We start from the raw sequence: 18,486 nt of genomic DNA on the forward strand, positions 1-18,486 counted from the left end.
ATTAAACAAATATTTGTTAAAGATTCGAAACTTTCTAGAAGTTTGAAAAGGTCTAGGAGAGTATTGTGGTTTAATAGTACTATAATGCACGTTGATATATGAAATGGTACTAAATGATAACCATAGAATTTAGATTATATTCCCCCCAAAAAAAAAAAAAAAAAAAAAAACTGGAAATAATATTAAAACATACAAATAATGATGCTGATTAACAAAATTAATTATGTTTACTAGTACATTTTCGTGTAAAATAAATATATTCAAGAGAATCAATCGTTAATATCAACCTTCGTAGACTGGTAACGTGACGTCACTTCCGGGAGGTGTTTCCGTTAGAGATGGACGATACTCTTCAACTATCTGATGGTGGATTCACAAAAAATGTAAGTTTAATAGACATTAAACTGCTATTAGTGCTTAATGCGTTACGACATCTACACAAATGTGTTGTGTATACACACAACGGGTTTTTATTTGCGTTTGTTTCCGCCGGGTTTTAAATGAAACGTAGCTCGTGGGCTAAACGGGCCAATAAAAGTGACGCGCTTTATCAAATTTTAAAGATTATTAGAAAGCTCGGCTATGTAAAACATGACTTGTACTAGTGTGAATGTTGAAAGCAATGGACGCGTACAATACTTGTGTTTTTCTTACAGTAATTTACGGGTAAACAGCGGAGCAGCGGCTGCGGTGACGCGTCATGTTGCTATAGCAACAGTAATGGCGTTTGTGGACTGTTGTTACCCATTTAAACATCCATGATTTCAGTTTTAAGATGAATTTCACCGAACTTCTTCATTTCACTAAAATAGCAACAATTATATTACATAAAGAAATAAAGACCTTTTTTAAGTATTTTTGTATGGTGACATTTCCTCTTTGCAAACTATGATTTGGGGTACAACATAAAATCACATATGTTCTGTGAGATTGACTAGCTAATTTAACTTCATTCATTAGGTGGCTCAGTCAGGAAGAAGAGCCCGTCAGACATCAGAGATGATCGCTGCTGAAGACTCTCATCAGAGGAAATCATCTTCATCCATCATTACTGCAGCTGAGGTCAGTCCTTATTTAATATAAACTAAGAGGACATGTCAGTACTGTATCTGCCATCAACTGTCTTCATTGACACCATTGCTTTGGTCAGTAGTGATGGACCAAATTCAGATAATAGCCCAAAAATCATGTCCACATAACCGATCAACAGAAGTGAGTTACTCTAATGTCACAGATTTACACTCATTCTCTGACTCTCAGTCATTATTATCTAGTTGTTCATCTCAGTGTTACATGATGACGTACTGATTTTAATGACAATCGGTCTCATTCACTAAGCATACATACGCATGAATGTGTGTTAGAGATGTGCTTATGGACGTTTTCTTGAACCATCATGATTCAACAAAAACTTTCGGATCAAATTTTCTTCTAAATGTACAAAAAAATTCAAGAATAGCAAATACCATAATCAAATAGTAGGCTATAATTATAATCTATGTAATAATGTTGATATATAACATGTATATTATTATATTGTAATATTTACTACATTATATATATTATCTATATTATTATTATTATATAAAGGAAGGATATTATACATTATTACAGCCTACATTTTTTTCTATACATATAAAGAAGATGCACGTAATGACAAATGTTCACACTTTCCTTTCTCACTTTTGTGTCTGCTTAATGGCTAATATAAATGTAATATGAAGACTAAACGTTAATCACTTGATCTTCAGTCTGTTTTATTTCAGATACAGATACGCGTCTCTGTCATATTATATTAATAAATGTCTTTGTTATCGCATCCAATACTTTAATACTTTGGCTTCCTGCAGAGACAGCAAAATCTCCCAAATCAAGAATGCAAAGAAAAATGTCCAAATTCACTAACGTAAGAATAAGTATAAGAACAAATTCAACGTTTTTGTGAGAAGTTCAAGTGTGTGTATTAATACAAAAAAAGGATGCGATTATTAGTGAATGAGACCCAATGTGTTTTCATGAGAATGGTCTTTCTGAAGCAGTCACCTGTGCTTTCTGTCAGTGATCTCACTTACTGTCACCACCTGCTTTCTTCGCTGTTTATTCATGATGCCAATGGAACCAAAATGTTGAATTGGTTAAATGATTCAAGCTACTTTAGTACTATAATAACACAGAAACATGGATTGAAAATATTTGAACTATATTAAAATATCCTTTCTGATTGTTGATTATATTCAGGCCACACACAGACACAAACATCTGCATTTCAGTTTCTCAGTTACTGCATGAACTGTAAACTTTGAAGTAATAAAACATCCAGTTATTGTAAACCGTTGTGATGTGCATATTGTGATTATTGAAATGTTTAAATATTGTAAATCTCTCAGTTTAATAAAGGACAGTAATCACTGCAAATGGTTGTAAATGTAAAGTTTGTTATTAAGACATGAGTGTTTTGCTCGGTTGTATTTTAGGAAGCTTCAGACTTTCAGTCCGTGAGCTTTTTCTTCAACATGAGCTAAAGATGGAGTTATATTTTTCTGGATTCTTAGGAGTCTGATCGCAGGGCATTGGTATCTGTGGCATGCCATCTGTAGCCTTTCTTGGTTTGTCCCCAAGATTCCTGAGAGCTGTACATAAATTCAGCTTGGAATTCAAACTATGTTTTTTCCCTGTAAACTTTCCAAATTAGGCTACATGTACCAGTGTAAAACTAGGATTCTCTTGTCCCCTGTGACCTCACATCGCCATGAAATATAATTTTCTGATTTGGGGAGCGACAGGCTAGTTTTTCTGATGTTTAATATTCTGTCTTATTATTTTCAACATAAACAAGCGGCTTTTGTGGACTTCACTTCACTTCCGGTATACTTTAGCAAAGAATCAATAATAACAAGCAAAATAAATAATATGTAAATTATCTAAATTGAAATCATAAAGCGTTTACCGTGTAAAATGAATGTATACAATGTTAGTTACAGATCTTGCCTGACTGCCAAACCTCTCTTTGCACAGTTGTGATGCATGCCGTCATCTCCCCTCGTCTTTACCAAACTGAATCATTTTTATTTTTAAACAAGATATTTGTTCCAAAGGTCCATTTAGCCATTAGCCAGACCGAAAAAACAAACACAGACCGGAAGTTAACTTTGGGCCAGGCGCTTAACCTTGGCAATGCATGTGCATCCGATAGGGTTGGGTATCGTAAGAAGTTTTCCGATTCCAGTTCCTGGTTCTGATTCCGATTCCTTTATAACAAAAAATTAATTTGAAATGTAATGTGAATTGGTGTTTTCAGTCACCATATTATTTATTTTTTGTTGAAGTAGTCCTTGTAAGCTTTCCTACCTGGTGAAGTGGACATGTTAGGAACAGAACATTTGAAAACATAATTTGAAATATCATCAGTACATAAAACTTTAAACAGGAGTTTATTCTTGTGAATTATTGATACATTGATAAAAGCACTTCTTTAGTGTTTATCATAAATATAAATGAAATGTTCACTCCTGGTGTTCTACTCGAAGCTGAATGCACTTTGAATGCCCTCACCCCCATCTCCAAATACTGACATCAGGATTTACAAACGGCCCTGCTGAAGGAACCCAGGAACGGAAGTTTATTTGCTCTCGTGTGTGCTTTTTATGTTGAAAGTAACTGAATTCCTGCAGGCCTCTGGTTTCTTTGCAGACCCAATTTGGTAATGAGAAATGCATCTTTTTTTCTAAATGCATTTATGGGTCGCCCACCCTCGCTGTGCCCTGAGGAATTCTGTCATTTTAAAGTTAGACCGTTATTCAGCTGCTCGCAGTACTGCCGTCGGGCCCAATTGAGAAATATTTTTACAATCGGAGAATGAGAGGCAGAGATGTTTTTTTTTTCATGGAAAGCTAATTCGGGTCATGCCTGGCCAGAGCAGTACCCCCCCACACTGAAAAATCTCCGGTTGCACATGATTGAATCATTATTTTAATTAATGTTAATTTCATTTTAAGAAAACCCAATTTAATTATGTGCAACTGATGTCCAGAAGTTTTTTTCAGTTCATACCCATATCTTGTATAGTCCTTTATACACTATATACCTTATATACTCCTCATAGACACGTAGCTAACCGTCATGTGGCCTAAACTAGAGGGTTGGGTTTGTGTTGTATATGATGAATTAACTGATGTGTTTGATCTCAGGGTCCTCCACCTAAACCAGCCCGGCGGCAGGGCGGATGGGCAGAAGAAAGCACAGGCAGTGGATCGGCCAAGTGAGTAAAATCTGCAAATTTTCTAAACAGAAACAGACTAAGATCATTATTAGTCACCACAAGGTGGCACTCTCTCTTATTACATGTGTTTTACAACAGTAACCAACACTGCTCTAATATAGGGTCAATAATTCACCTGAAATGTCCATATTTTGATATGAAATCTAAAGATATTTATCAGATGCTCATAGCTTACGTGAACAGATTTTCAGTTCAATACGATCACAATGTTTACCAAAAACAATGTACAAATGTCTGCAATCTATTTTATTCTTATCAAAGTACCTTCTCATGCTTTTATGGGAACTCATATCCAGATCTAGAAATTCTCTTTGTATCATGCGTGCTGATATGTTTCCAATGTATACAACCATAATGATAGTCAGCATTACATCAAAATATATTTAATATCATGACATTAGTTGAGCCCACCTTTTAAAAATCTTCACACAGTTACAGCGATGGCATCTTTAATTGATAAGGACCTCACGGCTGTGTTGTATTTTGAGAATGATTTTGTTCTGATTATAGCTTGACACACCAGTCAGATTTATCTGATGTAAAGAATAAAATAATACTTTATAATGTGCAGTGTGTACTGCATATACTGTCTGCTGTTGTACAATAGTAAGATTATGAAAAGATTCATATTTGATATTTCACAGAGTAGTATGTTACCTTGTTGTCTTTGACATTCTGTTATCAAAGTGGACATTTACAATATTAAACAAAAAATGTCTCATTTTGTAGCAGTCTGACAACATTGCATTGTGGGATACACTCTTAAAATATTGGCAAATTGAATAAGTCATGCAGGACTTAATAGTGCAGTATGCTTAAGTTTAGTATGCTATCCTGCAGACAGTCATTGTCTGTACTCTATATACATCTCTGTGGAAAGGTCAAAGTTTGAGGGTCTCTCAGTGCATTGATTCTCCTCTCTAAAACAAAGTAATCGACCTCTGTAAAGAAGACAAGGACTCGTTCTTCATCTGAATGTCACCTCTGGTGCTCAATCACGGCGCTCTGTCCCGTTAATCCCACAGCAGAAATCCCAGGATTAGCAGATCTATCAGCTCTAATTGACATTAAATGATCTGTCAGTTTATTGATGAGCCTTTGAAGCCAGGTTATCACAATATATTTGATCCCAAACAACTTTTCTAGACAGTTTACAGTGTTTATCACTCAGCATTACACGGGTGTTAGCGGAGATCACCGTAATGAGCATTAAACTGCAGCTAAGAGGACACCACAACACGTGTCACTCTCAAACTTACAATACTGATTTACATGGATTACAGGATTTTTTAATAAGCATATTAAAGCTCAATTTTTTAATATTTCATCAGGTAACATCGTAGAATAAATGCATTAGAAAGTTATATGAATAATTACATTGTTATTACATTTAGACAAAATTTTTAGGATTAAACACTGACTCCTTATTGAACGTTGTGTATGATTAACAGTTTTTCTGAATGTAATGGTGGAAATTTTGTCTGGGCCCATAAGGTGGCGCTCAACACCAACAGAACATCAGCATGTGACATGAAAATCAAATTTAACAATAAAATAAGACTGATAGACTCTGAAGTGTTTCAATCATATTAACAGCAGACTTTATTATACAATATAGAGTTTATTCGATTGCATATTTTACAGTATAATGTATGTTTAATTGTATTGGACTAATGAATACTTGCATTTGCTCTATCAAACACTTAAAGTACCTCCAACCCATGTCTATTCTTTGCTCTTTATTATCTTTTTACTCTATATTCAGAGATTGGAATGTTATTCACCATTCATGCATAAATACAGCAGTTCAATTAAAAGATCTTTAATATTGTTGATATATTTTAGCTGGTGTAATAATGTGTTAAATATGAATCTAAAAGAGAGTAAACAAAGACTGTGAATTATTGTATCTCAGGTAGATAATGTGATGATTGCTGATTATTTTAACCTTGTGTTTGTTGTGTCCTCTACAGATCCGGACGGCGTTTAGCAGCAGAAGATCAGGAGGAGTGAGTTTAACACTCAATGTTTAAGTTTTGTTTTTATGTTTATTTTTAAATTGATGCATTTTTATATGCATACAACAATTAATTCTCATTCTTACAATGGTGTGACAAAATATACTCTTATGAGAAAATTTTCAAAAATGGGTTATTCATATATTGACATTCTCTATTAAAAAACTTTCAAATGATTTATGATTTGTTGAAATCTGACAAATAATTACAGAGCTATAGGTGTTTGAAGTTGACAGAGTCAGCAAAGTCAATTTTGGGGAAAAAATGATTTTTGAAGGTTCGGAAGCAAAATCAGTGCATCCATAGTACCTTAAAATCACTGTAAAACTAATAGATTTAGCACACACACAAAGTCAAAAAACAATACTATAGGAAAAATACATTTTCTTTTATTGTTTGATTGACATTAAGACAGACAGTTTTAAGATCTACTGTAATGCAAGGATCTAATATAATCTGACACATCAGTTCCCCAACAGCTAAACAAACATTTACTAAAACAACAGATTATATCTGTTGTGTAGATTTGTGTTTATATCGTGATCTGTTTGCATGCTTCAGATCTGTCGGTCAGCACAAGGAAGACCATTTTCATGTCTTATCGCTCTTAATAACTCTTTAAACATCAATTAAATCCTGCACTTTATTTTCTAATTCCTGCATATTTTAAAACCAAAACCAAAATGTCAGACACGAATGTGGACAGAGACACATCTGTGTAGATTAAGCATTTAAGGCGGTACACCTCTAAGAAAACGTACAAATAAAGATCGTTTTAGATGTTTAACAACCATTTAGAGCATTGGTATCACTAGATGAGGGCTTTATGTACTTATTTTTGTCCAAAATGGATTTATAATTTCTTTTGCCTCTAGCTCAAAATTAGACAGTGTGCATTCAGACTCATTTTGCCAGCACAGGTCACATATTTTACTTCTTACATCATTTAAAATCTGACTGCAGTGTCTGTCGGGCTGAGATGATGGGTTTCCTCTGTAAAGGATTTCTTTGGATCAGATTTATATTTCTGTATGAATTATATTTGAGACCTGTATGTATCTGTGTGTGTTTCTCTTTTATTTAACATGTTTTCTGTCTGTGTGTCTGAAGTCAACGGTTAAGACCACAGACCCCTGAAGGCTCGGACAATGACAGTGGTGAGTAGAAGATTCCCAAGAGTATTTAATCAGTTGTACTATTACTAAGCGCTGCTAAACTAATAGCTGCACATGTTTAAAATAACAATAATGTATTGTTCTGTTTTCAAAGATTATTCAACATTTTAATTAACACAGAAATTAAGCGAAATTATTCATGTTAATAATACAGGAAATCTAAAAAAAACTTTATTTTACACTACTGATGGTTTAGTTGTTAATGTGTTAAGTTAAACAACATTTAAAAATAAGTAATGTAATTCTTTTAACAAACAACATCAAATGATATGGCTTATACAAATAACACTTGAACATCATCATCTCTGATCATCTAACAGTTTAAATATGAAATATAAATCACTTATTAGTAATTTATTTATTTATTTAAAGAAGGTCTTTCGTGTTTTCTTTACACTGTGATATGAATAAATAAGAGAAGAATGATTTGATGGATTCATCATTATAAATAGCTTTCTGCTAAACATCACCTTTGATTCGCTCCCAACCTCATGCAGCAGGTCACGGCGTGACCTCATTAAAACACCTTGTGTTCTCCAGCCACGTAATCGCGTAATCGCTTCACGTTGAACTATGGTGGAAAATTGTCGATGATGCATTATTCGCAGAGATGCGGGGAGGGCCAACAAAGTTCAAATCCAGGAAGATACTCGCAAACGCTGGCCAACGCTAGAGGCTTTTTCATGTCATTGCACTAAGGCCATTAAATTTGACTGGGGGTCCGCGGGGGCCCGAATCTGCTGAACGCATCGCTTTGGAAATGAGAAGTCAGTGTCACCTCACGCTCATGAATATTAAGCAGCGCTCGTGCGCGCCCGCATTTATTTGTATATCAGGAACACAGATGAATCTTGTCAGTGACTAAACGAGGCTGGCATTTATAATTAGCTTTAATTAAAAATGAGAGAAAGAAAGAAGTTATCAATGTAGGATAAGAGGGCTTGTTATGAGGGTCAGTGAGATGAAATTAAATGTGGCTTTTGTGACAGCCTTCTGAAATCTGAGAGAGGATGAAAGTCTAAAAGAGAATTAAAAGTTGTTTGACCTCCTTCATCTTATTCAGACTTTAAAGAACTGACTTTGCTTCTTTATTGTATGAGAGCGTTTTTGCTTTATTGAACACTTTGCAATGACTTTCATTAACAGAGATTATATGTAATGCTATAAAAACAGGAGTTGGATTCTATTGAAAATATATCAATTAAAGTTTTTTAAGTAATGATAACCTATGTAACGTAATGTAACTACAGAAGGTCTTCAGATGATATGAGGATCATTCATGATCACAAATCATTAAATAATGTTTATTATATCATATTATAGTTACTCTAAAAATGACCAATTGAATGTGAATACAGAAGATTGGACACAAAGTTATGAACATGCAATGCTAAAAATATCAAATATCCAAGATGTTTCTGCTTTTTGGAGTTAAAGTAAAAACATTTGATAATATATTATGGTTTGGTGTTGTCTTTGTTGTTGTTTAAAGTTTTCTTCAGATAAAATATTTTGTAAAGACAGCGCACTTTGACTTAAGTTTTAAGCACTGTCAAACTACACCTGGTTACAAATGCACTCTCTGCATGTCACGTCTCCGTGGCACACCTGAACGCACTCCAACAAAAATCTGTCCAAAAAGAGGAAAAGGGCTGTGAAAGTTTGTCCTTCTTTGGGAGCGATGCCACGCTCCATCCTGTTGAGTTTTGCCAATTAAAGCGGGATCCTACTGTTCAGAGCAGCGGGCGTGCGGCTCTTGGCACCGCGGCTCCTGCCATGGCGCGCCGTGACTTCCGACCCCACACAGATGGGCTCGCAGGCAGGCCCGCGCGCCTGGAGCCCGGCCCAACCCGAACGGACGCGGAGGTCGCCGCTCTGGCCTGAAGGGTCCTGAGGGTAGCCGGTGCTGACAGGGCCCAAATGCTCGGCGCCGGGACAAGAGCGAGTGTGTGCGTGCGAGCGAGCGTGTGTCGGGTCGAGGGGGGGTTTGGTGCTTTCTGGGGAGCCCCTGGCCGGAGCTCTGCCTCACAGCGGGTGGAGAGACTGCCTCCATCACTGAATATTCATGGCCGCATGGTCACTGTGACAGGGGGCAGCGTGGAAGAGGATGTCAGCACGAAAGTGAGAGAAATACGGAGAGGGAGGGTGAAAATCAAACGCCGCTTCACGAGCGATATAAACAAACCTGCTCGGAGGAGACAGACGGCATCTGTGCTGATTGGAGGGATTGTGGGATACGGTGTGACTCGCGGTAACGGCCAGCGGTAGCGGCGGCATATGGCCGATCGGGTCTCAGAGAAAACTTTTTACAATGTGAAGAACCTTTATTCACTACGAAGAAACAGGAACCTTCTTCAGATGTTAAAGGTTCATTATGGAACCATTCAGCCAAATAATGTTTCTTTTTTGCAAGTTTTTCCACAACACTGTCACATACTGTAAATAAACATTGAAGTGTTTTTTTTTTAAACTGTAAATAGTGTTGTAATACTTGAGGCTGGTAATAAGACTTTTGACAGTCTTGGATTTAGTCTTAAGGGCCGTTCACATAACCATAACGTTAAAGATAACTACATTAGTATCCACATTAACAGACGATAACATTAACTTTTATGCAGTACTCTTGCAAATCATTTACATTCAATGGCATTGAACTAATATTGCATATTTGCTTTAGCAAAAACGCTTTTAATTGTTCACATTAAATGTATAAATATGCAGGCACTTGAAGTTCAAATAGATTTGATTGGCTGGCAATGGTTTATCGTTCATCAGGTGGAAAAAAATTGCTCAGAAAGTGATCACAATGATATCGTTTTTGTATCTTTATCGTTATAGTTTGTTTATATCTTTAATATAAAATGATTTTTAAAACTACTTTTATAATAATTATCATTACTGTTATAATGTGAACAGCTCTTTAGTCTTCTTGATCACATTTGTACTTGATGTTGGTCTATGACTAAGAGCACTCAGATTGTTTTAATTAATATGTGTAGAATATCAGTGGAATATAATTATGACGGATTTTAATATTTTAATAAGATTCAAATAAAACAAACTCTGTGAAAGGCATTTGAAAAGTAGCAAAGAGTAAATGAATATTAAACCCTAGACTAACTAAATGTTTGTATTAATATAGATTTAAAGCGCTAATTTTAACAGGCACATGACACAGTCTGCATTTTAAACTGGGAAAAAACTATCGCTTGATTTTAAAAATGAATGAAACGTGCGCCGTGATGGTGCTTTGTGCAAGATTCATAGTCAACCTCTCAAAAAGTTTCCCCGAAGAGATACGCTCGGACTCATTGCATGTTGTTCTCCTGAGTCTGATATGAAGCTATACAGAAAATAAACCTGCGTTATTAAACTCGTGACAAAGATGATACACGAGAAAGGCAACAGACCTCAGAATTATAAAATATATTACACTGTAAATACCTTAAAATAATATTATATTATTATTATATTAATATAAAAACGAAATCTACTTTAACAAAAAAATTATGCATGTTAATATAGTATGGCTGTGTGACTATATGGTTTGTTTCTATTCATAAAACAGTTCCAGTCCTTGATTCTGATTGGTCATCAGTTGTACTTTACTACACTTTGGGTTGTGCCTAAAATGAAAAGGCAGCCTCTCGTACCTTACTGCTTAAATATCTCTGTTTTACACATTTAGTATTAGGGGGTCCCTGTTCCATGCCTCTCTCATCTAAGGGGTCCCCGACCCAAAAAACATTGAAGACCCCTGATTTAGTGTATATTTAAGATTTAGTTTCTGTGATTTATTTTATTTTATAATGTAAAGCCGCTTTGAAACAATGTTAATTTGTGAAAAAAGCTCTATATTAAAATAAATATCATTTGATTTGGCATAGAAATGTCTCCATTATAGTTATTAGTGGTAAACTGGTTAATAAAAGTCATGTTTTTTCAGATATTCCAGTGATTCCAGACCTGGAGGAGGTTCAGGAGGAAGATCTCACCATGCAGATAGCTGCTCCTCCCAGGTGCCCACAATCTATCCCATAAACCTTCTGACACAAAAATCAACAATTCACCCAGAAATCAAACTTATTTACTCATGCCTTTACCCTCATGTCATTACAATCTCTGAGTTTACTGATGGTTAAAGTTAACTTGAGTCTTTTTTCTTGTGTTTAGTGTCCAGGTGAACAGAGTTATGACCTACAGAGACCTGGACATGGACCTGATGAAGTATTCTGCTTTTCAAACACTGGTGAGATTCATTATCAATCATCTCTATGCAATACTAAACAGAAACTACAGGATCATACAGCAATGTCTGCTCTCTTTATGGGCCGTTTCAGCAGTAACAACATAAACAAGCCGCTGTCGCGGTCCGCACGTAACTTCCGGTAAACTCCGCTAATAATAAATAACAACAAAGTTCTTTAAACATAGTTTATTTATATAACAAGCAAACAAAACAACACATATATTACCTAGGAAACCAAAACATTTGTTATTTTCGACGAGGCATTCATTCAAGAGATCAGTTTAGTAACTAGTCAGACCATTAAAAAAACGAAACCGGAAGTAAGGTTCGGATCCAGACGTGTATCACGTGCGTCCGATGAAACCGTCTATAGGCAACAGACTTTTAAGGGAACATGCTACTTGGAATGAAATGAAGAGTTTCGTTGCAAAACGAGATAACTCCGTATTTTTTTTTCAGAAATCTCGTTTTTTGGTTGTGCATTCCAATTAATATCAATTCAACTGCAGTTTTGTTTAGGTTTGTTTTGATGTAAACCTTCATAACTTAAAAAATACACCTAAGTAGCACCATAAAACAAAATAATAACATGATAACATAATAATAAACATGTTTTGACAAAAAATTTAAAAACGGAGTTATCTCGTTTTGCAACGAAACTCTTCAAATCATATTGATAGCAAAGTTACACTTGACAAACTCATAATTAGCTCTGATAAATAAGAAACACACCATCTGGTAATCTTTAGAAAAATAAAGCACACTCTCAATTATTTTATTTTATAACATAATAATCTTTTATGAAACAATGATAATCTTTTATTAAATAAATAAACTTTAATGTCATGTGTAGCGTCTACACAATTGACAAATTACAGTAGGTTTGCTTGACGTTTTATTTATCAATCTCAACATAACACCAACTGTGACATTACAGTCATGATGTACACGCCAACATTAAATTAAATACAATGTTGTTACAATGCTATAAACAAAGTTGTGACTGTTGAGTTAGTGCTATATGCTAGTTATGTTATGTGCTAGTTAATGCTATATGCTAGCGTTTAGTCTGAAGTTCTACTATTGACGTTACAGTTACGTTTTGCAGGTCCATACTGAAAAAAACACAAACTTATCACTCAGAAACGTCCATTAACAATCTCCAAACAATTGATCATTCCTAAAAATCTGATAGAGACTCAAACATAAGATCTGTTTACACACACAGAGCTACTGAAGGAGAAACAGCCAATCAGAGCACAGCTCAACATTATTATTCATGACCCTTTCAAATAAGATAATAATACAGTAGACCATTTCATTCTAAAGACAAATCCTAGGGTTGTTATTGGACATGAAAAACTGACTCTGGATCATTTTTGCTCTAAATAAAGCCACACACTTTCTGTGTAGATATCATTGAACAGTTTAACAGATTATTACAATGCATTCTTTAAAATCCACTGCTGTATTATAATGTTGCTGTATTGATGTTTTTTAAGGATGGAGAGATCGATCTGAAGTTACTCACAAAGGTTTTAGCTCCAGAGCAGGAGGTGCGAGAGGTGAGTGTTTAGTGTTACTGGGCCATCACAGAGGATTTATCAAATCGGCATGTTCATATTCCCACTTCAGATGTTTCAAAGGAATCATTTGCCCAAAAATGTAAAGCTTGTCATTATTGCTGCTGGAACACAAACAGAGAAGATTTGGAGACTCCTGCAACTCAATAACAGATCAGAGTCATCATGAAAACACATGACATCTAATGAGAGCTTTATAAAGGAATGTTATCATTGAATAACACAAACCTCTCACATACACAGCACTGAAGTCATAAGGAGTGTTTATATGACAGCATATACGTAGTTTAAGTGGACACAAGAGTAAATAAATAATTTTTCCCACATGATATTCATGCAGGAGGACGTCGGTTGGGATTGGGATCATCTGTTTACAGAGGTTTCCTCTGAGCTCCAGACAGAATGGGATCAAGGAGAACGAGACGATCAGTCTCCTCTTCCTGTGACCTGAGGACGGACGAGCGATGTCGAGACGTCTCTCTCTCTCTCTCTGTAATCCTCCACAGACTTTATGTGTTTACTATTGTTCATATTGAATGTTTCTTGATGGCACTGCTGTCTCAGTGTTCACCACATCTCAAACCTTTGAGTTTCTTTTAATGAGTTTCTCATTAAGATTAACCTTGGAAACCCAGAAACATTGTTTTTCTTAACCGGATCAATCTGGAGACATTTGTCACCGCCTGTAGTATCTAGAAAAAGAGTAAATCCAAGGTTAATGAGCGAGTAAACTGAAATCCAGTTGATTGAGTTAAAATGAACTTTGCACATCCGAGCGCTTCGGGTCTTATCATTATTGACCACACCATCGACCACCTCCATCTTCAGCTCCGGTCCTGAGCTTTCTTCTGTTTACAACACGCTGAGCTTAAATCCTCTGTTGTGTTTGTATATATTATCATGTAATACTTATTTTCTACTTTATCAGATGTATACTGTTACATTTTACATATGTGTACCATGCTGGCAAAATAAGTTATTAATATGTTGACATTCTCTATTAAAAACCCTTTAAAATTATTTATGATTTATTGGAATCTTAATAAAAACCTGTTTGAAGCTGATTGAGTCAGCAAAGTCAATTATGAGAAAAATTGAGTTCAAAAGGCAAAATGACCTCATCCATACCTTAAAATCACTGTGAAACTAATAGATTTAGCACAAACAAAGTCAAAAACAATATTATGGGAAACATCTACAGTACTGTGCAAAAGTCTTAGCCCACCATGCTACCATTAGATTTGTTGTTTTTGCAATGTTATAGTGATGATATTTAATTGTTTCTGAGTCTCTTTTATAGAATACATCCAGAAGATACAGTAAATGTGTATGTAGTATTAAAAACTGTATAAAAGTATAAGCTGAAGTGTCAAGTGTTTATTATATGGTAAACTCCCCTTCCACTTGAGCAATAGCAGGCGGGCAGCTGCAGGATCTCTTAAACTTAAATAAAATTAAATCATAATTTAAAAGAAATGAGTCATTTTACTTCATTCTGCTCAAGATGTTTTTTGCAGTAAACACTGACTTGATGCCTAAAGAAGACATTTAGTCCTAAAAAAAATATATTTTTATTTTTTTGTATACATATTTTCTCTAGTTTCTGTTTGTATCGTAATAAAAGAGTGAAAAATAAATATGGATGGACATTAAAACTTTGCTTAAACAACAAAGCTGGTGATGGTGGCCTAAGACTTTTGTGCAGTACTATATATTCAACTTTTTTCTTTCTTTTATTGTTTGATTGACATCAGTGGACAGCTTTAAGATCTACTGTTATGTAAGGATCTAATATAACCATACACATCAGATCCCCAACAGTTAACCAAACATTCACTTAAGACATAACAGATTATATCTGCATGAATTCTTGTCAAAACAGATCTTTTTAAAACTGTAATTCATAGATTGTTTGTTTTTATCAGGGACGCGTGCTTGCACATCTGTGCGGATGTTTCAGATCTGTCAGTCAGCGTGAGGAAGATCATTTTCATGTCTTATCTCTCTTTATTACACGGCTCTCTGGAATGCTTGATTCTGATTGGTCAGTTGAGACATTTGCAGGTTCGTTCTTTTCGAATAATAACCGCTCCAAAATAATAACGCATAGCCGGTACTACTTTTACGAGTTAGATCGCTCCGCGCCAATAAAGATTACTGTTTGTTTGGCGCCATCTTGTGACAAACACTGGACAACCACGACAAGACACAGAGAGCTTACTGAGACTGAACTTGACAAAATAGAGCATGACAGCTACGAAGCCAACACACAAAAAAATACAGAATGGGCATTAAAACTTCTCAAAGACTGGCTAAAGAGAAAAAAATGAAGACAGACAAGTATGAAGCAGAGGATCTTAATAAGGTATTACGATCATTTTATGCATCTGTGCAAAGTTTCGCGGAAGGATAAAACATGTTAATTTAAAACAAATATGCCAATAAAATGTTTCAAATTCATATTCATGTCCAGTTTTTTTTCTTATGTGACAAGTAGCCGTGTAATAAGCGGGATAATGTAGAGTCAGCCGGTAGTTATCGGGAAATAAGCCCCTTCAGTGTGATACAAGACCCTCCGCTTCGCGTCGGGTCCTGATCACACTGTCGGGGCTTATTTCCCGATAACTACCGGCTGCCTCTACATTATCCCTTACATAATGACTCTTTTAACATCAAGCAAGTCCTGCACATTATTTGTTAATTTTTTGTCAGACGGGCATGTAGATGGAGACGCATCTTTGTATTAGACCAACATTTATACTTTATTTTGCCTATAGCTCAAAATTAGACGATGCACATTGCGACTCATTTCCCCAGCATGGGTCACACATCATCTTATAATCAGGGATTCATTATTTACTCTTTGTGTTGGCAAAATGAGCTATTTTTATATTCAATTTTGGCTTAAAATCCTGGGGCACAGTTCATCACAAAATAAAACATATTTTATCATTTATTTCTTATGTTGCTCTACTTCTGTATTAATCTCTTTTATCAATGAAAGAAAAAGTTAGCTCTTCTTTCACAGACTATTAATTCAGATAGAAAGGAAACGTTTTAAGAGCCGCAACAATGAGCACAAGTAGAAATAATAATAAAGCTATAAGTGAACAAAGGAGAGGGATTTTATTCAATAAATAGTGTGCAATGTTAAACAGTAAAATGTTGTGTTTTCTTTAAGGACGTGGATATGATGTGATTTGGACTTTAATAAAGCACTTCATAAAAAACTTTTATCCAAATGTAAAGGCCATTAAAACAGTGTTTCTCAGGAATGTTGCTCAGTTTCATCAGAAGAAATCTGTAAGATATCACCCCGAACTACTCTGCTTAAAGTCTAATTCAGTTTATAACTATGATGTAAGATCTGTCTCTCTAACCTGTCACTTACACACACACACACACACACAGTTGCTGTACTTTGTTTCTCTGTCTCCTCACATGAGGTTTTTTTTGGGCATATTTAATGAATTCTGCCCATATGCCCCGAGCAGCTGCCGCTATGCCCCTTCCTCCTTCTCTCCCGTTGAGCTGTGAAGTGGCCGTCCATGTACAGACAACCTCTAACTGTCTCTCTCAGGACTGCCAGTGTCCACCATCACTGCCAGCCAGTGGAAGAGAGAGGCGTCCACTCGGATTAAAATCCTGACCCACACCACACAACTGCTCTCAGAACCGACCCGTCTGAGGACTGAGGATTAGATGAGAGAGAGAGAGACGGAGAGAGAAAGATGGTTGGCATGAGGCAGCATCCAATACCTCAAAGTCACCCCTCTCTCTCTCTCTCTCTCTCTCTCTCTCTCTCTCTCTGAAAATTGTTTTATATCACTTTAGCTAGATTTTTTTTACTTTGAAGCCCAGCATAAAATCTTTAGTTGTTATTAAACCTTCTTTTGTTTGTAGCTTATAATATCTTATATTCGGCAGAATATCTGAACTTTTTTTTAAAAAACACAAATGATTTATACACCAGACAAGCTCCAACAAAATACACCAACAAAAACTATTAACTTTTTGCCTTGTTTAGATTGAAAACCTCATTTTGACCTCCTTAACAGACTTATTGTAGATATTAAAGCTTCAGTGAGGCTTCTTTTTTGATGCAAATTGCTTTGAAATCCATGAATCTGTTTGATAAAACAACAAACACAAGCTTTGAGATAAAGTGTCTTACAGTAAATTTTAAAGGTGCATTGTATAACTGAAGGATTTCTTGACAAAAATTCATTTTAATATAACTGTATTATAACTATGTTATCAGAGGTGTATAAAGACCTTACATAATAAACTGTTATGTTTTTATTAATTTACAATGAGCCATATTTATCTATATACACTACGGGTCCCCTTACATGAAAGTCACCATTTTGTGCCGAAATGTTTTTACAGCAGCCCTAAATTTCCCAAACTTCTCCACCGTGCTCATTTCATTACTGTGCTGTCTCAGGTGATGACGTGTTTGAGCCGTGGCGACTACCTTGGCTTCTCGGTAAAGGTGAGTGTTTCGAAAGTGGGGGGTGAGCTGTGGACCATTGGTTGCAATTTACAATCTCACCACTAGATGGCACTAAAATCTACAGAGTGCACCTTTAACTGCACTCTGCTTTTGAGATTGAGATTGAATGTTTTGAGATATATACTGAAAACAAGTTAAGAAGAATGACTGTGAAAATGATTCTTTTGCAGAGTACAGTCAAGTTCACCATGTGTTTTTTGTGAGACAGAAACTGAAATTATTCACTGAAATGAAGCTGAACACATTTCACTGCCTGTACAGCCTTTCATGTACGATCAGTGACGTTTAATGATAGATCTCTATATTTTGCTTTTTCAGTGTAAAGTGATGTTTTTATCTGTTTTTAATCATGTGGCAGATTCAGAGACGGTCAAATGCTGATGTATCGTCAGACAGATGATTAAATAAACATCAAGACATTATGACCGCTTGCTTATAAAAACTGTTATTGCACTAATGAGGAAGTTTTGCAACTTTTGTGTTTACAGTAAAATGACCTCCATTTTGATTTTTTATCTTGATGACATTTCACCTAACCTGAAAGAAAATCATTTAGCGCTGTTTGAGAATCCAAAGCTCGGTCTCATACGGCTAGTAAAACCAATCTAACACAGGTTTATTAAAAATGCCCTCTGGTCTTAAAGCGAAACGTTGCTGGGAGCTTTG

At 35.5% G+C, this 18,486-nt stretch overlaps 1 protein-coding gene across 1 annotated transcript; it reads left to right on the top strand.

Moving 5' to 3' along the window:
* Positions 1–278: 278 nt before the first annotated feature.
* On the top strand, positions 279–14,324 carry ift43 (intraflagellar transport 43 homolog (Chlamydomonas)). Its single transcript, XM_065267485.1, has 9 exons — positions 279–383; positions 961–1,062; positions 4,188–4,258; positions 6,253–6,288; positions 7,408–7,454; positions 11,419–11,491; positions 11,646–11,721; positions 13,224–13,286; positions 13,645–14,324. Exons 1-9 carry the CDS (start codon positions 339–341, stop codon positions 13,753–13,755), a joined length of 624 nt encoding a protein of 207 aa, XP_065123557.1. The 5' UTR covers positions 279–338; the 3' UTR covers positions 13,756–14,324.
* Positions 14,325–18,486: the final 4,162 nt, after the last annotated feature.

This window comes from Paramisgurnus dabryanus, chromosome 17, assembly GCF_030506205.2.
Source record: "Paramisgurnus dabryanus chromosome 17, PD_genome_1.1, whole genome shotgun sequence".
In the NCBI taxonomy this organism is placed as follows: Eukaryota; Metazoa; Chordata; class Actinopteri; order Cypriniformes; family Cobitidae; genus Paramisgurnus; species Paramisgurnus dabryanus.